Here is a 26304-nt window from a genome sequence, read left to right as displayed (position 1 = left end):
GTAAAGGGAGTATTTAAAGGGGATAAGCGTTCGTGACGCCACTTGCGGGTAGTGGTAAGGGGAGTACTGCCGCTGCCGAAGGGAGTGCCGGTGCAAATGGTGTGGGGGCAGCAAGGTGTCATTCCCTCCGCAGGTAGAGAAGGCCCCGGATGGTGTGGGAAAGGAGGTGTCAGGTTTCCGGGATTTCCAGTTCTCTTTTGAAAGAGCTTGCCCTCGGTTAAGATGGAGTTTACTGTTCTGTTGCCCTACTTCCTGTCCAGCTGCTTAAAAGGCCGCCTCTAAGCCTAGTCCAGTGCCTGAGTATACTGCTTGCTGTGTGCTCCTGCTTTGCTGCTCCTAATTCTTGATTGCCTTTGGATCCTCCTGAAAGACTACCGACACCGTCTCTGGACCGTACCCCGTTTTCTTCAAGCTGTGCCCGGACTCCGTCTGCCATCTTCGGTCAGCACTTCTGCCCGGTACCTTGCGGTTCGTAACCACTCTGGACTATCATCCCGTACGGACACTTCTGGACTTTACCACTTGCCCCTTGTGTCCCGGCTGCTGCGCATTTAGGCCTTCCGGGGTGATTGCCAGACAGTCCCTGTATAGGGGTTCGCTCTTGGTGGTCTCCCTGGGGGAGTCCGGTGCGTGGCCCCGGGAATTCCCTTCGCTCCGTTTCGGGAAGGTATTTCGTGTATTATTGTTCTACTGTGTTTGTTCCGTTGTGTACCTATCGTGGTTACCTGTTATAAACATATTTGTACCAAGAACTCGTCTCTGGTTGTCATTGCCCTAACGCTATCGAAATCCTCAGAACATACAATAGTATTACAGGAGGTTTGGTGAACGAGTGGCTCGGCTTTGGGAAAACAGGGGTCAGGTTACTCACTGCGGTAGTCTTGGTGCTGGATTAGGTGGAATAAGCAGACACCCACACAGATGGTAAACCAAAGTCTCTAGGCACCTCAGTTTCTGCGGGGGGGGGGGTGGGTTCATCCAGGTCCCACTCCCTCCGGTGTCACTTGTTAAGTCTGGAGCCCTGCCTCCGTGCACAAATTGATTGACTATTGTGGCCCCTCGCTTGAAGCTTTTGGGGCCCCGCTACCCGTGTGTATGGCAGCTGTGCTCTTGATGGCTGGCACTTGGGATTTTAGTGGGTTGTGTGCTTTGGAGAACCCTATCCCCCGCGTTGTGCTGATGCCTTCAATCTCTGAGTTCTTGGGGGACGTTCATAAAGAGACTATCCTCCACAAGTTAATTATCAAGGCGCCTGAAGCTCTTCCCTGATCTAGGGTCCTGTAGCCCGCCGTGCTCTGTACCGGTCAGTTCTTTTGGGGTCTTGATGCAGACAGTCCTCCTACACTATGTCCGTCGCACCCTCTCCAGTGTCATTGCCACCGGTCCCCGACTCCTGTGGTCCCGGACCACCGTCTGCGACCCAACCTGTCACCTCCCTGGGAGCTACAACTCCCAAGCTCCTCACTCATTGAGGGCTAACACTCTTCTCTCTCGTCTCCCCTCCCACCAGCCTGCCTGACCCCTAGGTGGGCGGCCGTGCTCCAACTTTACCAACCCACTGGTGTATCTGTACAGGTATTGGTGTGAGATATGGTTGGGATTTGTAGTGCGGATATTAGTGACACCGTTGTTGGGAACCTGGAACCATGGGGGGGGTAGGCCCTGCACCCTGGGTGACAGGATGCAGTTCGATGTAGCACCCTGATGCATTCAGGGATACTACATGAACACTAGCTGAGTGCCGGCATTGACAGATCATCAGCATTTCTACTCTTAAGAGAGGTGATGCTCTCAACAGCAGAAGTGATAAGAGTGTGTCAGCTTCAAGTCCCTTAAAGGGACTAGTAAAAACAGGAAAACATGTAAAAAAAAGTTTAAAAAATAGCAAAAATATAAAAAAAACCCCACAAATTCAATTTTAAAATCAATTTTAAAAATAGACATACAGTACTTGGTATTGTCGCGTTCAGAAATGCCTTATTTATCAAAATATAACAAATTAATCTGATCAGTAAAGGTTGTAATTAGAAGAAAAATCAAAATGCCAGAATTATGTTTTTTTTGTTGCCACCACATTGCAATAAGAGGCAATCAAAACATTGCATCTTCCCAAAAATAGTATAATTAAAAACGTCAACTCAGGACGCAAAAAATAAGCCATTACTAGACCCCAGATACCGAAAAATTATTAAACTATGGGTCTCAAATAATGGTGACAAAAGTGCAATTCTTTTGACAAATATTTAGGGGTTTTTTTTACCACTTAGATAAAAGTAAATCTGTACATATTTGGTATCTATGAACTCGTACTGACCTGGAGAATCATAATGCCAGGTCAGTTTTCACATATAGTGAATATGGTAAATAAAAAGACAAAGAAAAACTATTGTGGAATTGCACTTTTTTTGCAATTCGACTGCACTTGGAAATTTTTTTTCTGTTTTCTAGTACAATATTGGGCAGAATGAATAGTGTCATTGAAAAGTACATCTAAAAAGTAAAAGTAAAAAAACAAGCCATGATATAACTATATTGATGGAAAAATAGAAAAGTTATAGCTCTTGGAATGAAGTGCGGAAAAACGGAAAATTAGCGGATGGTGAAGGGGTTAATATCTCAGCTCTTTCTTTGTCCTTGATAATTATCTTGTTGAGGCCGATAACATTCGTTTTTCTCTTTTTGCCATTGATCTATTTATAAACATTTTTGTGATTTATTTTAATGTCTTTGCCGATTTTTGTTTCAGTAATTTGCTTGCTTGATTTTTTTTTTTTTTACATTATTTATTGATATCCTTATACTTCTGAAATGCTATTTCTGTATTCTCAGTCTTCAATATTTTGAATGCCCTTTTTTGTTTTATTAAAAATTACACAATTTTATTTATCCATAGTGGTTTCTTTTTATTCCTGGACATTTTATTACCAGAGGGTATAAGTTTATTACAAGACTCTAGTACTTTATCCTTAAACTTACCCCATTTATGTTCGGTATCCCCAGTTACCTTGACCTTGTCTTAATCTACACAATTAAGCTCTTCCCTTAATTTGTTGAAATCAGCTTTCCTAAAATTCCAGGTTTTTGCATTTCCCCTTTGAAATGTTCTATTGAATATTACTTTGAAACTTACCATATTATGATTGCTGGTGCCCAAGTGCTCCCAGACCTGTAGATTTGAAATTGTATCTGGTCTATTTGACAGGACCAGATCTAGCAAATTATCTCCCCTCATAGGTTCACCTACCATCTGAGAGAGAAAATTGTCTTTAACAGTAGATAAGAACTTGCAGCTGCTGCATTGTTAGGGCACACCCCTGGCCACAGCCATTTCACAACCAGTCACACCCATATCTATACCCCAACCTCACCCATTCAGCATATTGTTTTAGAAAAATATAAAAATCACTCCTGGCACTGGTGGTTCCTCTTAGCATTGTGTGCACATAGTGTGAGGTTTTAGTAGTCTGTGGTCACACAAAGAGACTGCAGATTTATGCCTCAAGCCTACACAACCCCCTTTAACCCCTTCATTACCTAGCGATTTTTTTTGTTTTTTCCTCCCCTTCTTCCAAGAGCCATTACTTTTTATTTGTCTGTCAATCTTTGCATATGAGGGCTCGTTTTTGCAAGACAAGTTGTACTCTTGAATGACACCATTCTTTTCACCATATACTGAACTGGAAAAAAGGGAAAAAAAAATTTAAGTGAAATTGCAAAAAAAGTATAATTGCAAGATTGTTTTGGGTTTTTTATTTACCATGTTCGCTATATGGTAAAACTGACCTTCTTGTATGATTCCCCAGAAGAGTACGATTTCATAGACACCAAACATATATAGTATTACTTTTATCTAAGTAGTGAAGAAAAATTCATAATTTTGTAAAAAAAAAAAAAAAAAAAATTTTGTCACCATTTTCCAAGTCCCATAGCGGTTTTTTGGGATCTGGGGCTCAGTGGCGGCTTATTTTTTGTGTCATGAGCTGAAGTTTTTAGGTATACCATTTTTGGGTAGATGCGATGTTTTGATCGCCTGTTATTGTTTTTTAATGCAATGTTTTTGTGTTTTTAATTTTGTTCTCGCTACGCCGTGTACCGATCAGATTAATTGATATTCTATTTTGGTAGATTGGACATTTCTGAACTCAGCGATACCAAATATGTGTATTTATTTATTGTTTTATTTTCAATGGGGCAAAAAGGGGGTGATTTGAACTTTTTTTTAGTTTTTTTATATTTTTAAAAATTCTTTTTTGCTTTTTTTTTTATTGATTTTACTAGTTATGATTACACTATTCGATCACTTGTGCTGATCAGAGTGATGCTTCAGCATCATCAGTGTCACTCTGATCAGGAGAAATGCTGATCTCCTGTGAGTGCCGGCATTCACAGGAAGGGAGTAATGACAGCAACAGGGGTCATCAGCTGACACCGCGCTTTCATGACAACACATCAGCACCCTGTGATTGCGTCAGAGGGCCACCGATGGCGACAGGGAACAGAAAGATCCCCACCAGAGCGCGTTAATTGTGCTGTTAAATTTCGACAGCACACTCTAAGGGTATGTGCACACGATCAGTGTTTCCGGCATTTTGGATGCACAATGTTTTCGCTGTGACCAAAACGCTGAGTTGTACAGTACAAGCATAGTGGATGGGATTTCTAGAAATCCCGTGCCCACTATGCTTGTTTTTTTCTGCAGCAAACACCATGTGGTGCGGCTTTCCATGCAGCAGCATGTCAATTGTTTGCTGCGGAGCCACATGTGTCGTCCGTAGGGAGAACACCGCAGCGCACTGAACCCTGATTGTGGGTACGAGCCGTTGCAGTCTCCTGAGGAGAAGGCTTGCGGCCCCCCAGTCCTAATCGTGGGCACGTACCCTTAGGGGTTAACAGGCACACTGTTAGTTGCACATATATGTTGATCAGATCAGCAGACATGCGCAGGGCTCCCACGCGAGTCCACAGTAACGAGAAGGAGGGACCTAGGGCATATATATGTCCTAGGCCATGAAGGGGTTAATAAAATATATATTTACACACATACATTTTTCACAGAATTTGTCACCAAAACGCTGATTATCGTTGTTTTCCATATTTTCTACTAGACCCTATACCTGAGTCTACCTATGAGCTGCAGTTACAGGGAGAAGACACTGGCAGAGCTGAACTAATTGTGCAGCTAGAACTCAGCAGCTCTGCCGGGCAGGAGACCATGTGATCAGTGAGCTAATAGAAGCATCTGCTGAGTGCTGTGCACCTGCTGCAGGAGAGGAAACGAGTGGAGAGTGCACCCCTGTATCTTCTCCTCAGTGTCCTGATATCCCGTGTGCCTGCACCAGTGGGAAGCAAACACACGGGAAATCAGAGAAAACATGGGTTGTAGTAGGCGATGGCGGGGATGCAGGGTCGGAGGCACAAGCGAATAACGGAGCGACACAGGGATGCAGTGTCAAGGTTTTTACTCACTGTAGCAGGTTCCCAGGTAACACGACTAGTCAGTGACCGTCTTTGGAGTGCTGGGTTCCATTGTGAAGGGCTCCAGCCGATCCCGGGTAGTTCGGAGGTCAAGTCCAGTGCACCTTTCTTATGTTCCTTTCCTGGTCGTCTTCCTGCGCTAACTTCTCTCCCACCTGTCCCGCGTCTATGCACAGTGCCCTGAGTCGGTGTCCGCGGGCCCTGTCGGGTGGCATAAAGCTCTATCCCTTGGCCCTATGTGGTCACCTTCCAGCGGATTCGTGTGTGGAGTTTGCTTTGGTACTTGATGTGTCCTCAGCCTCTGGTTTTACTAGCGGAGCACGCTGGTTCTTCTCTTCTAGCCTAGGGACCAGTTCCCGTTCTGCGGCCAAGTCCTTCCACTCCGATGCTGTATGTGGAATGAGGCCACGGGAGTATGGCACACTTCCCATGGTCTCTAGGACCCCTTCTGTCTTGTGCCTGGGTCGAGCTGCACCAGCTCCAGACCACAGGTCCTCGTTCCTCCACTGCTCCTTTAAACTGTCTGTCACTACAGTGTCCCCAACTAACTAGACTCCACCCCTAGGGCCTGACGGATCAGGGAGAGGGAGGAACCATCACCAGTGGTGGCTATACATAGCATTAATGGAACCAAGCCCTAACCCTGACCCGGTGGAGAGCTGCTAACTGAGGTGTTGTGTGTTTTGTGTGCATACCGGTGGATGAACTCTTCAATACTCAGGATGGGATACCACACTTCTGGCTGAGGTGCAGTACCTCATGCTGTCCTCGTGCTGTCATGTGACCGGAGCATGTGACCCGGACGTTGCCGCGCTGCCATTGTACTGTATCAGATTGTACTGGAGTGCGCGTATCCCCCAATCCGGCGAAAAGCCGGATGTGTGAAACGGCCCTAAACTGCAACTGTCTTTCTAGTGACGCTCATGGCACCAGTAGTATTTCTGAAAACACCACCTTAGAGGTCCTGGACTTCATCTTCTCATCTAGTTCCCTGTTATCATTTTTAAGGACCTTCCACATGGGTCTAACTTTGTCATTAGTACCAATGTGTACCATGACCCCTGGGATTTCCCCAGGCCCACCCAGCAATCTGTCTATCTGATCTGCAATATGCGGAACCTGACCACCCTGCAGACAACACACTGTTCGGCATTCACGGTATCGGCGACAGACGACCGTCTTTCCACCTCATTATACAGTCCCCTACCACCAACATCTTTTTGACCTTTGCTGCAGTCCTATCTCTGTCCTTCCTACCGCAGTCGCTTTTCTGGTTGCTAGGAACAAGGTCCTGCTGTAGCGATCCTAGTCTTGGCCTTGTATCCCTAATATTAGCCAAACAGGCATATTTACTAGGTTGTGCCAGATCAGGACTAGGCTCCCTGACACTTTTCCCCCTACCCTTCTTCTATTTGTTACCCATCTACCTACCTCTGGGTTCTGACATTCCCCACCTCCACCCTCCTTCATAGCACTGGCCCCAGCCAGAGCCACTCAGTGAGCTCTAAACTCCTTCCCAGGTTTGCAATGTTCCTGAGTGTTGCAGGTTTCATATTTAGATCCAGTAGCTGGCCTTCCAATTATGTAACATGCTAGCATCGAGTGCAGACATATTCATCCTCAAGCGGCTCTTCAAGGTATGAATACATCTCACAAGATACACACCTGGTAGCATTGTCCATGGAGCACCTATTAAATGGGGATAAACGGTAGAGACAAAAGTAGAAAAATAATGGAAAACTTCAAACTATGCTCTTGTGTTCAACTATGATATAGTGTTTAACTATACACTTAGGCTGCTTTGACACTTTCCTCTTTTTCCATCAGACGTAATCCGTTTTGTGACTGATGAGACGCATCCGGCACAGATTGTGTCGAAACTGATGTGCCAAAGGCAAAAAAGAGGGGAGCCAGCACTGCTTATGAATGGCATGCAACAATGAGAAAGTAAAAAGTGTAATATTCACAAATTCATTCCTACTGTAACAATTCAATGAGATTTTTGGCAAATAATTGATAAATGATTTGAGCCCCCCTGCCCCGTCACGGCAAATCTCTATAAGGGGGGTCCCTACACTATATGTATAATTTATATACGTACCATAAGGTCTCGTGTAATGCGCAGGACCGTATAAGAACATCACCTACCTGAGAAGTGTCAGAACCACTCCCATGCTGCAAGGGCTGACAACTGCGAGTAGATGGGCAGTCCAGGTGCCAGTGTGTGTGGCAGAACCACACACACCAGCACAATGTCAGAACTGGCCCCCACAGTGCCAGACCAGCAAACATGGATGAGGGCGGAGCAGCCCCAGGCAGGTGGTGCTTAAGTAATAATGCCTATAGAGCAGGAGGCGGTGGCTGTGTGTGAACAGGCACCAACATAAATTTTGATGGCAACAGAAGGAATTTGCAAACCACACTGGGTGTGCACGGCATGGTGGCAGTCAACCACCGACCAGCTAAACGCAAAAAAGAGGGGATCCAGCACTGCTCATGAGTGGCATGCAACAATGAAAAAATAAAAAGTGTAATATTCACAAATTCATTCCTACTGTAACAATTCAATGAGATTTTTGACAAATAATTGATCAATGATTTGAGCCCCCCTGCCCCGTCACAGCAAATCTCTAATAGGGGGGTCGCTACACTATGTTTTAATTTATATACGTACCATTAAGGTCTCGTGTAATGCGCAGGACCATATAAGAACATCACCTACCTGAGAAGTGTCAGAACCGCTCCCATGCTGCAAGGGCTGACAACTGCGAGTAAAGGGCAGTCCAGGTGCCAGTGTGTGTGGCAGAACCACACACACCAGCACAATGTCAGAACTGGCCCCCACAGTGCCAGACCAGCAAAGATGTGCCAAAGAGTATAAAAAAATGGAATCCGTCGTATTTTCTTATTTTTTTTTACCAAATATCAGTTACTAATGAAAAGCTATATCACTGGTATGAGTGTGAGAGGATGGATTCCTGCTCCCATAGGCTTCCATTATAACTAACGACGGACGTCGACGGATCCGTCACTATCCATTTTTTCGATGCACACTAAAAATGTTACATTGTGGGTTGCTTCCACTCTGCGGTCAGTCATTCCATGACTGATCTGTCACGGATCGGATGCAACGCAAGCCTATCAGTTGCAATCCATCGTTAATACAAGTCTATGGGGAAAAAAATTAAAGGGGTTATCCGGCTTATTTTGAGTTTTTTTCATTATTACCCTATTAGGCTACATTGGGGCAGGTAAGTAGATAGAGAGCACTTACCTGCCCTGCTGTCAGCCCCTCTCCCCCGGCTCAGAGTGGTCATGTGACCGCTCCTGCCGCGACTTTGCTGCTTCCGGTCATTTCATGTCAACATGGGCAGGGTCATGTTGACATGCAAATCTGGAAACAGCATGTCGCCTCCCTGATGGGGGAGACAGTGCGATGAGCCCCGCCCCCTTCCCTGTACCCTCCCACACATTTCCCCGCACCCTGTACTCTGCCCACAACCTCCCCCTGCACTGCTGTGGGGTCCGTGACCTGGGGGAGGGGCCTGGAGACGGCTGCCGTGGTGTCAGCGCCAGCACCGGGCCCCCTGCTCAGGATCGCACATTCAAATATACCAGCATCACAGATCACAGATGCCGATATATTTGAAAACGCTGATGAGAAGGAGCGCTGCTTCTCATCACTGCCCGGCTGTCTGTGCTCTCTTCAGCACAGCGGTGACGTCACTACTGTGCTGATATGGCCAAAGCACAGACAGCGCGCGAACGTGCAGGAGCGGCGGGGACCGAGGACGGGTGAGTATGTACTCCCTATGGGAGCCTACACAGCCCGATGTGTGTGTGTGTGTGTGTATATATGCGGTGCACAGCCCGATGTGTGTGTGTGTATATATATGCGGTGCACAGCCCGATGTGTGTGTGTGTATATGCGGTGCACAACCCGATGTGTGTGTGTGTGTGTGTATATGCGGTGCACAGCCCGATGTGTGTGTGTGTGTGTGTGTATATGCGGTGCACAGCCCGATGTGTGTGTGTGTATGCAGTGCACAGCCTGATGTGTGTGTGTGTGTGTGTGTGTATGCGGTGCACAACCCAATGTGTGTGTGTGTGTGTATATATGCGGTGCACAGCCCGATGTGTGTGTGTGTGTATATGCGGTGCACAGCCCGATGTGTGTGTGTGTGTATATGCGGTGCACAGCCCGATGTGTGTGTGTGTGTATATGCGATGCACAACCTGATGTGTGTGTGTTTGTGTGTATATGCGGTGCACAGCCCGATGTGTGTGTGTGTGTGTGTGTGCGGTGCACAGCCTGATGTGGGGCTGTTATTTGCAATGCTGTAGTGATAACAGGTCAGGTGCTGGGGCAGAATATACTGACAGGGAATGTGTCTGCAGGGGGCGGGCAGAGGGCAGGGCTGGACACTGAGGGCTGGCAGGGGGCAAGGCTGGACAGTGAGGCCGGGCGGTGCCAGCTGTGACTGGAGGTTTAGCACAGGAAGTTGTCAGTTTGCTTGTGCTGAATGTAAACAAGAGCTGCTGAGAATAAAGGGGTAATTCAAGAGGAACCAAAGTTAGAAAACAAAAAATAACAATGTAGGGGTGTTTTATATGACAATACAGCACAGATTAGCTTAAACTCAAACATTTTTGTTATGTCGGACAACCCCTTTAATCCTGCAAAATATTTTGCAGGATACCATATTTACTCAAGACGACGGATTGTGACTGATACAAAAAGACAGAAGTGTGAAAGCATCTGCAGCCCCTGCACTTCAAATGCAGCCCTTTCTTCACCTTGAGTCACTGGAACTTGTAGTTCTCCAACCAGCAAGACTGACTACTATACATTGTACCAAAATGTCATAACTTCAGAGTTGTCCCATTAATAGACATAATAAAACATTTACAAAAAGGTGATGGGTGTACTCACTTATGTGATATACTACATTACTATACTGTATATATATAATCATGAGTAGCCACATCAAGTAGCCAAATAAAGCAGCTTTTAGCATAAAAGTTTTTTTGTTTTCATTAAAAAGTTGGCCAGGATTTCATTTTTCAAGATTATTTTCACTGTTACAAGCTAGCTTCTGTAGAATCTTTGTGGATTGCTCGTAAAACACTTCATATTATAAACATTTGCCTGGCTCTGTAGTTTTATTGCTGAATCTTGGCCAACAGTTTTCCAGTTTAGATTCAGAGCCTACTTAGTATATGGTGGGACTGTAATGTACAGGACCTTATACTGAGTATGAATATTGGCTGTCGGTCGCACTGACAACTCTCGCCATATTGTGTCTTGCTGGAGTTTTTTTTAATACGTATTTATAGGTGCAGTAAAAGAACAGCTCTGATGGCGTTAAATGTCGCTGGGGTGTTGTATATTATGCACAGATATGGTGCAAAGATACTGTTGCATTAGCTGATTATATTTTCTCTTTGCAGAGGGAAAGGGGGTAATCCAGCTCACCATACTGCCTTGCTGGTGTGTTCCAAATCCTGCGCACGGATTTGACTTGGCAGTCAATCAATAATAGAAAAGGAAAAGAGTTCCAGCGCCAGGAATGAGAAAATTAAAAATCCATTTTATTGTGCCAATGCATATTAAAATTCCAGCAGGTACAGCATATCAGTCGGATGGCAGCAGAAAACGCGTTTCGACGCCTCAGGTCTTAATCATATTTTCTCTTTAGGCTATTTGCCCACGTTGCGCTCTATTCCGCAGCGTGTAAGTCACTGCATGTGCGTCTCAGAACGCAGCCGAAAAGCTGCGTTCTGAGATGCATTGTTATTGCAGAATTCCTGCAGAATTCATGCGTTCTGGATGCTTGCTCTGCCATAGAAAGAGTGGGAAAAGCATCCAGAACACACATTTTTGACAGTGCGGTCCCGCGCGGCTCTGCTGCATCCCCATAGACTTGCAGCAGAGCCGAGTGGGATTGCACTGTCAAAAAGAGCATGGCTGGCTGCGAGACAGAGCAGCGCGATCAGAATGAACTCAGATTAACTTTACCCGACTTCATTATGATCGCACGGCTCTGTGCGTGTGCCGCGGCTTTATTTGCGATCACAGGTGAAGGACTCACTGGTGATGGCAAATCTCCCGAGTGACTGAAGTGAGCCGCGCGATCAACAGTGCCGTCACTCAGGTTACCCGCGGCCAGCTCGAGGCCTCCACCCGAGACCTGTGGCCGCAGGTAATCTGAGTGACGTCTCCGCTCACAGTGCGACTCACTTCAGTTTGTGCGTGGAGCTGACAGGAGTGGCGGTGTTCTACGGCCGCTCCTGTCAGCTTCATGTAGCAGAAACGGATGCGTTGTGGGACCTCGTGAGGATTACGCCGGACCTGAAGGGGTGTTTGGGGATTTTAATAAAGTGGTGAAAGAGGTTGTTTTTTTGTCTTTTATTTCAAATAAAGGATTTTTTTGGGTGTATGTGTTTATTTACTTTCACTTACAGGTTAATCATTGGGGGTATCTCATAGACGCCTGCAATGCTTAACGTAGGACTTAGTGACAGCTATGTGCTGCCATTAACTCCTTATTACCCAGTTTGCCACCACACCAGGGCAATTCTGGATGAGCCGGGTAGAGTCCCGGGACTGTCGCGTCTAATCGATGCAGCAATTCCAGGCGGCTGCTGGCTGATATTTCCTTCAGCCGTGTGGCTTTATCTTGGCTGGTATCAAAATTGGGGGGGACCACACGCCATTTTTTTTAATTATTTATTTTACTGCACTACATAGACCCGCCCACCGGCGGCTGTGATTGGTTGCAGTGAGACAGCTGTCACTTAGCATGGGGGCGCTTCTGAATGCAACCAATCATAGGCGACGGTGGGCAGGGGAAGTAGTGAATACGAGATGGAATAATGAGCGGCCGGCATTTTCAAAAGCTGGAGAAGCCGCCGCAGTGTGACAGCCGTGCAGCGCCGTGCCGGTGATCGGTCAGTGATCGGTGAGTATAAAAGAGAGGATGGGAGGGAGAGACCGACATCGATAGAGAGAGAGATAAAGGCAGAGAGAGAGACCGACAAACAGACCGACTGATTGACCGACAGAGAGAGAGACCGACAGACCTGCGTTTTCAAAAAAACCATGCGGATCGCAACACAAATGCAGTGCAAATGCACTGGTTAACTTTTTGGTAGCGTTTTTCAACAACTCATTGATTTCAATGGGTGTAGAATGCTGCCAAAACGGACAAAAAAATTGACATGCTGCTTTTTAAAACGCTGCGTTTAAAAAAGCATCATGCGCACGGATTTTGCATGATTCTCATAGACTTTGCTGGGGAAGCAGAACGCATGAATTTTGACAATGTGACGCTGCAGCTCAAAACGCTGCAGAAACGCAAAAAAAACCCGCAACGTGCGCATGAGCTCTTAAGGCTATGTCCACACCCTGCAGTTTTATGTTCACCACAAAACTGCACCCTGTGGCCATAAAAACACATCTTGGGGCAAAAAAAGCTTAAAAAACACATGCTTTTTTGGTGCATTTCCGATGTGATTTTTGACTATTTGTTTTTTATGCTTTTTTTAACACCAATGAGTGAAAAACGCAGGGAAAAATGCTAAAAGCATTTAAATTCTGCAGTTTTTGTTTGTCACCACAAAACTGCAGCCAAAAAAAGCAACTTGCGCAAAGCAAATCTGATTTGTCATAGACTTTGCTGGGGAAGGAAAACAATGCAGTTTAGTCACCACAAAACTGCACCAAAACCGCAGAGTGCACATGGGGCCTAAAGGGGCTTTCCAATATTTAGCTCAATATTAGGCCTCATTCAGATCTCTCTGATCTTTCTTGTACATAAAAATATGAACCATTTTTCGGCAGCATTATAGATCTATGTTTGATAAGTGTTTGGTCAGTCTTTCAATTTTTACCATCATTGAAAAAGAAAATAAAAAATGTATCCTACTCAATGCATTGGTAATCACTGACGGTACACAGATTTAACATCAATGACATCCCTGTGCTCACCGTCATTTTAACAAACCCGTAGATTTGTATGAGTAATTTTGACTTCAATAAAAAATTAACATGTCATCTTGATATTCTGCAAAAAACATAGACATTGAAGATCCTATAGATCAGAGGTCTCAAACACGAGGCCTGCGGGCCGCAAGTGGCCACTCAGGCTGCTTCTTGGGGCGTGCAGGCACATGCCCCCTTCACAATCGTGGCCGATGCAGGGGCCGCAGCTGTCACTGCTCACTGTTTTATTTCAGATAAACGTTTTCTTGGCGCTGCACAAAGTCAAGCTCTCTCTGCACTATTCCAATGGCAGCCGCTGGCCAATCAGAGGCAAGCAGCTGATGCATATGATGTCACCTGCTTACCTCTGATTGCCCAGCAACTGCCATTGGAATGTTGCCATAATCGGCACATGTTCATATCGAGATCTCGGCTTAATGAAGACGTTATTGAGCTGAGATATCAATCTGCGCGTGCGCTGCCTCCGGCGCCATTATATTGAAGACCATAACAAGCCATGGAATCAAACTGTGCATGCGCTGCCCACGCCAATGACGGCAGCAGCGTGAAATTTCAAAAAGGAAGCAGGTGACTGAAGAACCAGTGACCACCACTTATCATAGAAACACAGGTGGTACGCAAATGCTGATTAAAGAAGAACCACAGATCGGACTCGTTCACCAAACATTTCAATTTAATCAGTATAACCGCACCATTACAACCATGATTTTACTTTATATTCCTAAACCCTGCTGACATGATGTGTTCTGTATCCACCACCTTTCCATGTAGCACAAAGTTGGGAGGAAAATGTGTCTTGCATAAAATAGCCAAGGTTTGTTGATCTGTCTCCAAGGTAACTGTGGAGAACATGTAATTGGCAGTAACAGAGCATATTGCATGTATATGGAACATTTACAATGAAACCGTATTGGAAATTTCTGTTTATACAGTTCTCTATTACAGTGTTTAAGGTAGTGCCAAGGTGACTGTATATTAGTACTGTTAACATACTGTGGAGAATGTATCAGAACTACTGCAGAGATGGAATACTGTCATTAATTTGCTTTATGGCTATAATTTATTAAATAAGCTTCCCATGAGGGGTAAACCTATGGAACTTTGTTCTGATGCGACATAGGCTTACATTTGCACAAACTTCACTGACTGTTATGGTGGCATTGGACTCTGTTCAGATTGCAGATTCTGACACTTCACCCAATGGTTTCTCTGGTGTCTGGAATCAACACAGGCAGACTCGGGCATCTACCTGCTGTAAGCTGATTCATAGGCAGACTAGCAAAAGTTCATTTTTGTTTGTCTATTTCTCATTTAATAACATGTTGTGGGGGAGACCTATCACATCTGCTCCCCCCTATTTATGCTTGTGAAATCCTTCTACCCATGCCAGCTATAGTTTATTCTATGTTGGTCTGTGAGATGTGGTATCTCAGACTCTCGGGTGACAGTTGTGCTTAAACTGTACTTATTTCTTGGAGTGTTTGTGGAGTTTACCCCCTGTTGTTTTGTACTTCCTTCCTGCTCTTGTTTTTCCTCCTGAATCTTTTCTTGTTTTTATCTTTTGTGTGTGTGCTATGTGACAGAGTTTTGGTTTTCCTTTGTCTGTGGGTTTCTACTCACTCCTGCCCTGTCTCTCCCTGGGGGGAGGGGGAGTCAGATCAGGACTGGTCAGATACACAGCCAGGAAGGAGACTCAGGCATCTGCACCATTAGGAGTATCCCTGAGATTAGGGACAGGTTAGGATCCCTACTTCCCTGTTATCCCAAAGTCATTGTGACACACACAGAGAGTAGTGATTTGAGGATTCTGAAAAGCGATGGCGTCACTCAGAAGAAGAGCAGAACAGTGCTGGATATCGCAAAACATGACGAGAGTTGAGTATATTAACAAACTGACAGTACATACTCATATACACAGATTTAAAGAAAAATAAAAAAGTAAATGGGAGTGCTTAGTTGAGTATAATGTCAATATAAAGCTTAGTACACACTGTCTCGGGCTTTCATTAGCTCTTTTGAAAGGAAGCTCTGCTTTATATAGTGGCTCATTGTCTATAGGGTCCCATTAAACAAAAAAGTGGACAATTTTAGCTTTTGTGCTGTGGTTCTCTGTATGGGAAATCCACTCTGCTGCACTATTCTTTACAGTTCAAAAAAGTTATACTGACATACTGTATATACTCCTGAATGTCTTCTTGGCCTTACATAATTACATAGGATGAAAAAATACAGATCCATCAGTTTCAACATTGCTTGGCCAGTTATAAATTATCTTTCATTAGATTATATATAAACTACAATGCCATTTGTTGTGTGAATGAAGCCCTATGGATACCTTCAACTGGGAGCTTTCCCAAATGTATAAACCAAATTTAAGGGGGTTGCACTTTATTGGAAATTCATGAAATATCAAAATGATATGTACTATATCATACATGTCTTATAGATTAAGGTCAGCCATATTATTGCCATTATGGAGAGTTTGTCGCACATCTCTGTTATAACGCCATAAATGTTCCTTATAAAGATACCCATTTTGATGCTCAGGCACTGTATGCAGAGTAAGCATGAAACAGTTTTTCAGCCACTTCTACACATATCCGGTGGGCTAAAAGACCGGTCATGTGGTGCCGGAGCGGACTGGATCGCTGCTGAAAAGTGCAGAACTGGTCGGTATATTACTGCACTCATCACATATACAAACGTTTCCTAACAAAGGGATAATAAAACCCCCACTAAAGTACAAGTTGTTTATAGATTATGTTGTATAAAGGTTATATTATAGGTTATCATTCTGACAGTCAATTTGCTTTGTTTTCTAGTTCTGTGAGATCGTGAAAAGGATAATTAGAGATCAGAGAAGTGTGATTATTTCTGCAGCTTCAGGACTTGTGTTAACGTTTTGTCTGGGACTGGATCCTTCAACGACCCTGCCTTGTCTCCTTATCACTTTCACACTCTGGATGGCGAGCTAGAAGCCCTGTCACCACAAACTGTAAATAGTGAATAATGTAAAATAATGTATTTATAATGTTAAAATGATGTATGACAATTCATGTAATATTTACACTAATGCTGTTTGTACAAAGCACATTAAAAATAACATACAAAATTAAAGTGTTATTGTTCATTGTCATGTTCTACATCAGTGGTTCCAAACCCTTTTTACCTTGAGAGTCACATTCAGCTCTAAATGAGGATCACAAGCTACATAAAGAGGCCCCCAAAGTGGTGTCATCCAGATCTTGCTCTCCCCACCACAATATTGACACCCAGAACCCCTATAGAGTGCCATGGGGTGGTAATCGAGGCCGAGGGGTTGCATCAGGACACCCATACAAGACATGGTCCTGGCTGGGTGTGTGGTGTCATGTGGACTGTATGCCCTTGCAGGCTGATTGTTTCTATCAGCATCAGTTGGCCAGGACTAAATGATGACTCGCTTTCACAAGGAAACCAACAACTCTTTACTTCACGGTTCATCTTCACCAACTTTCCACATGTGATAGCGGGCACACATCTTCCAACACGTTTCAGTTGTACAAAGCATAATTACACACATTAGCAGTTCCTGCTGAGTTATTTCCTTTCTTCCTGGTCCTGTGGGTTACAGCACAATCCAGCCTGATGCTAGAGTCCAATCTGCAATAACAGAGGAGGGAGAGTAGTGGTTTTGCAGTCAGCACTTAACGATCACGCTATCTCGACTCCAGTCTCCTTTCTGTGCCACAAATCACGCACTACATGCGACCATTAATGACCTACAGACTATCCGTTCATTTCTGTCAAACACTAGATCTTCACTAACTTACTAGAAGGAAGCATCGCATAGTCTGGTACGATGTATGCCATTATACAGTTTGGTGACTACTTTGGTGGGCATCATACAGTTTGGGACTACTATGGAGGCCATTATACAATATTGGAACCATAATTTTGGGTGGATCTGTGGGTCTATCATACTGTGCATAGGGGAGGTGTAGGGGCATCATACTTTGTATAGGGAGCTGCACATGGGGGAGGACAGGTGACATTACAAAATGTTAAGTTCACACTTCAGAACCATTATTGTTATAGGAGCAGTCATGGTATTGTGACTGTGAAAGGTGCACAGGGGGCATTATTAAATTCTAGGTGTAAAATATAGACACTTTCTTAGGGCATTTGCACAGGACATTAATATTTTCTAGAGGGCAAATTTACCACCAAGAGAGCACAAAGGAGGTATTATTACCATTTAAGGGGCACAGAGGTGGCATTACTATGCGGGGCAGTAAGAGGAGAGCTGTTATTGTACCGCACAGCAGGTGCAGTAATCGGGAAACATACAGTAGCAGCGGCTCAATAGTGGGGTATCGGCAGGGTCGAATGAGGCCTTTGTACAGATTTGGGATAGATTGGGATGATGCTGGAAATGTGGGTCAGTTGTGCCTTTCTTCTAATCTCTGGAAGAGAAAAAGAACAAAGGGAACGTGATGAAAAGCAGCCGTGAAATGGTTAATGTAAAATGAAATAATTCTTCTGCTCACCTAGAGGAGTTGTGCGCCCACGCACAACCCCAGTTAGAGCCAAATTTTTCAAGGGAGAGGTTCCAGCCGTCCTCTCACTGAACACTGTGACTGCAGTAGTGCAGTGTGCTCGGTCCGGGTCACGTGATCACACTCAGCAGCACTTCATCATCCCAGGTCCTGCTGTCTCCGTGCTATTACGCCCGGTCTCCAGCAACATCAATACTGTTAAGGGCACTTTACACGCAGCGACATCGCTAACAATGTCGCTCGTGAAAGCACCCGCCCCCGTCGTTTGTGCTACACGGGCAAATCTCTGCCCGTGGCGCACAATATCGCTAGTACCCATCAAACATACTTACCTTCCTAGCAACGTCGCTGTGTCCGACAAAAAACCTCTTTTCTAAGGGGGTGGTTCGTGTGGCGTCACAGCGACGTCACATGGCAGGCATCCAATAGAACGCGGAGGGGCGGAGAGCAGCCGCATGAAACTCACGCCCACCTCGTTGCTGGAGGATGCAGGTACGGTGTTTGTTGTTCCTGGGGTGTCACACATAGCGATGTGTGCTGCCTCAGGAATGACGAAAACCTGCGTCCAAAAGCAGCAACGATATTTTGGAAATGGACGACGTGTCAACAATCAACAATTTGGTAAGTATTTTGCATCGTTAGCGGTCGTTCGGACGTGTCACACACAACAACATCGCTAACGAGGCCAGATGTGCGTCACGAATTCCGTGTCCCCAATGACATCTCGTTAGCAATGTTGTTGCGTGTAACGGGGCCTTTAGGCTATGTGCCCACAGGACTATGCACCCGCGGGATATGCCGCAGAAAACCTGCGGATTTATCTGGATTTTCTAGATAAATCCGCAGGTTTTAGCAAGTACAGACACTCTCCATGTTATCCTATGGGACATGGGGAGTGCTGTGTCCATGCTGCGGTATGTGCAGCTGCAGAACATGCTGTGGATGCCCCGCAGCCGAACGTAACTGAATGTCAATTATGGAGATGGAGTCTGGGACTTCCGTAGGTAAGTCGCATGAATGTCCGCAGGTTTTCCACAGATATTTTGCTGGAATCCTGCAGCTATGGATAGCTGCGGATTCCGGGGAGCTGCTGCAGGATACCTGCGGACATACCTGCGGATATATCCGCAGGTACAATGTCCCGTGGGCACATAGCCTTAAGGGGGCTTTACACGCTGCGATATCGCTAATGATTTATCGTCGGGGGGTCACGTCGTTAGTGACGCACATCCGGCATCCTTAGCGACATCACAGCGTGTGACACGTACGAGCGATCTTAAACGATTGCAAAACAGGCAAAAATCGTTGGTTTTTGAGAGGTCGTCCTAAAACCAAATATCGTTGCCTGTTTATTAGCAATGTTGTTCCTCGTTCCTGCGGCAGCACACATCGCAATGTGTGACACCGCAGGAGCGACGAACATCTCCTTAGCTCTGTCCACCGACAATGAGGAAGGAAGGAGGTGCGCGGCATGTTATGGCCGCTCATCTCCGCCCCCCTCTGCTATTGGATGGCTGCCGTGTGACGTCGCTGTGATGCCACACGACCCGCCCCCTAAGAAAGGAGGCGGATCACCAGCCAGAGTGACGTCGCTGACCAGGTATGTGCGTGTGACGCTGCCGTAGCGATAATGTTCTAGCGATGTCGCAGCGTGTAAAGTCCGCTTTAGGCTCCGCAAACTCCTTCCCTAAGAGCAACTCCTGCCGAACTTCCCACAAAGGGGAATGTATACAGGAAAACAAAAGGATCAGTCTAAAGGAGAGCTAATGAAGGGAAGGAGGAGTATTCCAATGATTTTAAAATTCAAACCTTTTTATTACTGGTCTCTTTATAGCTTTATAGGTGGCTATAAAGGGACCACTAATAAAATGGTTTGAATTTTAAAATCATTGGAATACTCCTTCTTCCCTTCATTAGCGCTCCTTTAAGGCCCCGTCACACTAAGCAACATCGCTAGCAACATCGCTGGTAACGAACAACTTTTGTGACGTTGCTAGCGATGTTGCTGTGTGTGACATCCAGCAACAACCTGGCCCCTGCTGTGAGGTCGTTGGTTGTTGCTGAATGTCCTGGGCCATTTTTTAGTTGTTGCTCTCCCGCTGTGAAGCGCAGATCGCTGTGTGTGACAGCGAGACAGCAACAACTAATGTGCAGTGAGCAGGGAGCCAGCTTCTGCTGAGGCTGGTAACTAATGTAAACATCGGGTAACCAAGAAGCCCTGTCCTTGGTTACCCGATATTTACCTTTGATACCAGCCTCCTCCGCTCTCACTGTCAGAGCCGGCTCCTGCTCTGTGCACATTTAGCTGCAGCACACATCGGGTTAATTAACCTGATGTGTGCTGTAACTAGGAGACTGGGGGCTGGTCACTGGTTGCTGGTGAGCTCACCAGCAACTCGTGTAGCCACGCTCCAGCGATCCCTGCCAGGTCAGGTTGCTGGTGGGATCGCTGGAGCGTCGCAGTGTGACAGCTCACCAGCAACCTCCTAGCAACTTACCAGCGATCCCTATCGTTGTTGGGATCGCTGGTAAGTTGCTTAGTGTGACTGGACCTTTAGACTGATCCTTTTGTTTTCCTTTGTTCTAATCTCTGCAGACGAGTCGTGGCTGTAAGTTGTGACATTGTTCTGGGCCAGATGGAAAAGACGGGAAAAGTGACATCATCAGAAAGAACATCAGCTCTCAGTCAAGAACTATAACTATACTGTGATCTCTTATATGTTCTCCAGGACTGGTATCTACCACTACAGTCATATGAAAAAGTTTGGGCACCCCTATTAATGTTAACCTTTCTTTATAACAATTTGGTTTTTTTCAACAGCTATTTCAGTTTCAGATATCTAATAACTGATGGACTGAGTAATATTTCTGGATTGAAATGAGGTCTATTGTACTAATAGAAAATGTGCAATCTGCATTTAAACAAAATTTGACTGGTGCAAAAGTATGGGCAACCTTATCAATTTCTTGATTTGAACACTCCTAACTACTTTTTGCTGACTTACTGAAGCACTAAATTGGTTTTGTAACCTCATTGAGCTTTGAACTTCATAGGCAGGTGTATCCAATCATGAGAAAAGGTATTTAAGGTGGCCACTTGCAAGTTGTTCTCCTATTTGAATCTCCTATGAAGAGTGGCATCATGGGCTCCTCAAAACAACTCTCAAATTATCTGAAAACAAAGATTATTCAACATAGTTGTTCAGGGGAAGGATACAAAAAGTTGTCTCAGAGATTTAAACGGTCAGTTTCCACTGTGAGGAACATAGTAAGGAAATGGAAGAACACAGGTACAGTTCTTGTTAAGCCCAGAAGTGGCAGGCCAAAAAAAATATCAGAAAGGCAGAGAAGAAGAGTGGTGAGAACAGTCAAGGACAATCCACAGACCACCTCCAAAGACCTGCAGCTTCATCTTGCTGCAGATGGTGTCAATGTGCATCGGTCAACAATACAGCGCACGTTGCACAAGGAGAAGCTGTATGGGAGAGTGATGCTAAAGAAGCCGTTTCTGCAAGCACGCCACAAACCGAGTTGCCTGAGGTATGCAAAAGCACATTTGGACAAGCCAGTTACATTTTGGAAGAAGGTCCTGTGGACTGATGGTCATACAAAAAGGCGTTATGCATGGAGGCAAAAAAACACGGCATTCCAAGAAAAGCACTTGCTACCCACAGTAAAATTTGGTGGAGGTTCCATCATACTTTGGGGCTGTGTGGCCAATGCCGGCACCGGGAATCTTGTTAAAGTTGAGGGTCGCATGGGTTCAACTCAGTATCAGCAGATTCTTGACAATAATGTGCAAGAATCAGTGACGAAGTTGAAGTTACGCAGGGGATGGATATTTCAGCAAGACAATGATCCAAAACACCGCTCCAAATCTACTCAGGCATTCATGCAGAGGAACAATTACAATATTCTGGAATGGCCATCCCAGTCCCCAGACCTGAATATCATTGAAAATCTGTGGGATGATTTGAAGCGTGCTGTCCATGCTCGGTGACCATCAAACTTAACTGAACTGGAATTGTTTTGTAAACAGGAATGGTCAAATATACCTTCATCCAGGATCCAGGAACTCATTAAAAGCTACAGGAAGAGACTAGAGGCTGTTATTTTTGCAAAAGGAGGATCTACAAAATATTAATGTAACTTTTATGTTGAGGTGCCCATACTTTTGCATCGGTCAAATTTTGTTTAAATGCGGATTGCACATTTTCTGTTAGTATAATAAACCTCATTTCAATCCAGAAATATTACTCAGTCCATCAGTTATTAGATATATGAAACTGAAATAGCCGTTGCAAAAACCCAAATTGTTATAAAGAAAAAAGGTTAACTTTAATAGGGGTGCCCAAACTTTTTCATATGACTGTATCTACCGTATGGTAATAACGGTGTTTGTCTTTCTGTAGAGATTTAATTTCAGTAAAGTAGGGTCACCAACTGAAATTTCCCTATACCCACAATTAGGGTGCACCACTATAGTTCTAACCACAGTGATCCGCTTAGGACCCCCTTAGATGTTTCGCCTCCCCTGAGCTGAACCCCTAAGTTACACACCTGCATCGGGGAGCTGCAGTGATAAAATACAAAGTTATTTTCTGAAAACAAAAATGCAAGTTTAATATTATGTTATGGCCAGTGAGGGGTAGCGGGTTTCTGGGAGTGGACCCACTGGGCCGCACACTGGACTCCCCTGGAGGAGCGAACCAGTAGCGAACCCCTGTACAGGGATTGTCTGGCATATTTCCAGGGGACCTAAATACACGACTGCCAGGAACCAGTGGAGGTTGGCTCTTAACGGACTGGAAAAGTCTCTTAATGTCCGGTGTTGGTGTGCTCAGATGTGGCAGCACGGAGGTGGTGACTCAGACGTGGCAGCACAAAGGTTGTGGTAGTGAACAAGCCCTAGGACGAAACACAGGTTAGGAACCTAAGACTGGTACTAGGACACAACAAACAGAACTAGACACATGCACTTGTACGTGAAAACGGACATGTGAATGAGCAGAAATTCACTGACATGTCTGTTTTTGTTCTGGTATCACAGCTGAAAAGGGTCAATACATTTCTATGGGTCTGTGAAAAAACACAGGCTGAGTGTTGAAAGCCCCAAGGTTTCCCATTACAGGCAGGCCACTCTCTCCCTGCTCCCCCATTGCAGGCAGTCTCATGAGTGTCATCCACACCCTGCTCCCCCATTGCAAGCAGCCTCCTGAGTGTCGTCGTCCCCAGCTCCCCCATTGCAGGCAGGCTCTTGATTTTCATCCCCCCTTGCTCTCACATTGCAGGCTCCTGAGTGTCATTCCCTCTCACTGCTCCCCCATTCCAGGCAGACTCCTGAGTATCCTCCCGAACAGCTTCCCCATTGCATGCAGGCCCCTGAGTGTCATCTCCCCTCCTGCTCCCCCATTGCAGGCAGACTCCTAAGTCGTCCCCCCCCTCCCTGCTCCCCTATTGTAGGCAAGCTCCTGAGTGTCAATCCCCCCAGCCCACCTTGCAGGCAGGCTCCTGACTGTCATCCCCTCTCCCTGCTCCCCCATTGCAGGCAGGCCCCACCTCTCCTCCATTGCAAACAGGCTCCTGAGTGTCTTCGTTCCCTCTCACAGCTCCCCCATTGCAGGCAGGCTCCTGATTGTGGCCCCTCTCTACCCCATTGCAGGCAAGCTCCTGAGTGTCATCCCCCTAACTGTCATCCCTCTTCCGTGATCGCACATTGCAGGCAGGCAGGCAGGCTCCAGAGTGTTGTCTCTCCTACCTCATTACAGGCAGGCTCCCAAGAGTTGTCCCTGCTCCCCCATCCTTGCTCCCCCATTGCAGGCAGGCTTCTGAGTGTCACCCCCCCCCCACTCCCCAATTGCAGACAGATTTGTGTCATCCCCCGCCTGCTCCCACATTGCAGGCGGGCTCCTGAGTGTCATCAACCCTCACTGCTTCATCATTGCAAGCAGGCTCCTGAGAGTCATCCCTACAGCTCCCCCATTTCAGGCAGGTTCCTGAGAGTCATCCCTCCTTCCTGCTCCCCCATTGCAGGCAGGTTCATGAGTGTCATCCTTTCAGCTCCCCCATTGCAGACAGACTCCTGAATGTTGTCTCCCCTCCCCAAGGATCTCCCTCCTCACTGTGCATCGCATCCCACACATCAGAACCCCCCCTCCCACCACTCAGTCATTTCACTGTGTGCTCTGCTCACCGCAATAGTCTCCTCCTTCCCTGCTCTCCCCCACCCCAGTAATCAAAAAACCATAAATGCACAGAGTGCTGCGCAAGTACCATGAAGCAGCACCATAGACACCCTTTCCTCAGCAGTGCTGGTGTCAATATTCTTTGTTCTTATTGGTGGAGTAGCAGCACACTGATTGCTTGTCCACCAATCAGAGCAATGCTCCCCTCCTGCACTCCTCAGTTCCCGACTGCAGCCAGACTGTAAAGTGTCCTCCCTGCATGGCAATATAGAGGTGAGTAAAAAGAAAAAGAAAATAATTTCTTGCTCTTCTTGCTCAGGTGCGTACCACTGGTGCATAGTGGCAAATACTGGCCTGCCCGCAGCAATGTGGTGAGGTCGCAGAGTGATGAACTCATCATACTGCTGCACGTCGGCCAAAGATGACGTGCACTACTCTGCCCCACTGCCCCTGGCATCAGCACATGGCTGATTTGCTTGTGATGCACCTGAAGTGGTTTGCATGCAAAGTAGCACCACACTCACTCATGGTGGCAGCAGCAACATGGCTGGCCCCCTCTGCTGTGGCTATAACTAGGGCCTAGGGCTTAATAAAGCTAAGTAATTACCCTGAGCCCCCCTATTCACTGGGCCCCATACACCAGTAAGGGCAGTAATGCCCTGATGGTGGTCCTGTACTGGGTAATCATGATAAATCATGTTTTAACAATGGATGATGTACTCAATACATCATGGCGAGCACAGGGATTCAGGCGCTCTACTCTTGCGACCGCCACCAGGTCTGTGGCTTATCTTCTATCTGAGAACCAGGTCTCACAGCCAGAAGCACTGCCCACACCACTCCAGGCAGACTAACCATCTAATAATAGTAATCACAGTATTTAGTTGGCAGGGAGAGTATCGCACTCCTCTTTCGAGTGATCGGGTCCTTGTAATGCAGTCACATAGACTTGATTGCTGCCATGGTAACCCTGGGTTGTCACCATTCCAACGCTTGGGTTACCCTGCTACGGAAAGCCTCACACATCATGCCAGATGCACCATGTGAGATCCAAAGTGTCAGTTCTGTGAGTGCAGCACTGACAAATAATCCACTGCAGTGATCGAGCATTGCAGTGGATTATATCAGTGATCAGACCACTGAGAGATGATATCTCGTAAAGGGACTAAGTAAAAAAAAATTGTTAAAAATGTTTAGAAAAAAAATCTGAAAATAAAGAACAAGTTATTCCAAGAAATATGTAAATTTATGTAAAGAAGTACAGATATTTTGGTATCACTGCATCCGTGACAATGTGATCTATAATACTGTCACACTGGTTAACCCCTTCAGTGAATATGGTAAAAAAAAAATAAAAAAGTATCAAAAAATAAATGTATTTTCATCATACAGTTGACAAAAAAGTTGAATAAAATGAGATAAAGTATTATATAAATAAAAATGGTATCGATGAAACTGTCATCTTGTCTCGCAAATAATAAGACACCATATAGCCGCGTCAGCGAAAAAATAAAAAAGTTATAGCTCTCAGAATACAGCAATTTTTATTTTTTTTCTAGAAAATTCTTTTTTGGTGTAAAAACAGCAAAACAAAAAAAACTATATAATAATGTGGTATTGCTGTAATCATACTAACCTGAAGAATAAAGCTGTGTTATTACTTTTATGACAAATTGAATGATGTGAAAAACAAAAAACAATTACTGAATTGCTGTTTCTTCATGATTCTGCCTCACAAAAAATGGAATAGAAATCGATCAAAAAATACTATCTGGCCCAAAATGGTACCAATAAAAACCTCCAACTCATTCAGCAAAAAACAAGCCCTCAAATGAAAAATTAAAAAAAAACTATAGCCTTTAAAATTCAGTGATGCAAAAAAACCTTTGTTTTGTAAAAAAGCATTTTTTAGTGTGATAGTAGCCAAACCTAAAAAACGACAGAAACCTGGTATCGCTGTAATTGTTCTGACTTGAGGAATAAAGCTGTCTAATCACTTATACCGCAAGGTGAACAGTATTTAAAAACAAATATATAAAGCCAATTCTTCAACTGCTGTTGATTTGTTTGTTCTGCCTACCAAAGATCACAGAATGGCGCG

The 26304-nt window shown here is 45.4% G+C and overlaps 1 protein-coding gene across 1 annotated transcript in view; it reads left to right on the top strand.

The window, feature by feature from the left end:
• Window positions 1–26304, top strand: part of LRAT (lecithin retinol acyltransferase) — a 49034-nt gene that overhangs the window by 9901 nt on the left and 12829 nt on the right. The window contains exon 2 of the mRNA XM_075347698.1: window positions 16303–16475. Within this exon, the coding sequence (XP_075203813.1) occupies window positions 16303–16455 (153 nt within the window). The 3' untranslated portion in view covers window positions 16456–16475. The remainder of the gene's footprint in view (window positions 1–16302; window positions 16476–26304) is intronic.

The sequence above is a fragment of the Anomaloglossus baeobatrachus genome, chromosome 1 (assembly GCF_048569485.1).
Source record: "Anomaloglossus baeobatrachus isolate aAnoBae1 chromosome 1, aAnoBae1.hap1, whole genome shotgun sequence".
NCBI lineage: Eukaryota > Metazoa > Chordata > Amphibia > Anura > Aromobatidae > Anomaloglossus > Anomaloglossus baeobatrachus.
The sequence above is the reverse complement of the archived record's forward strand: the minus strand, read 5'-3'. Positions and strand labels throughout refer to the sequence as shown.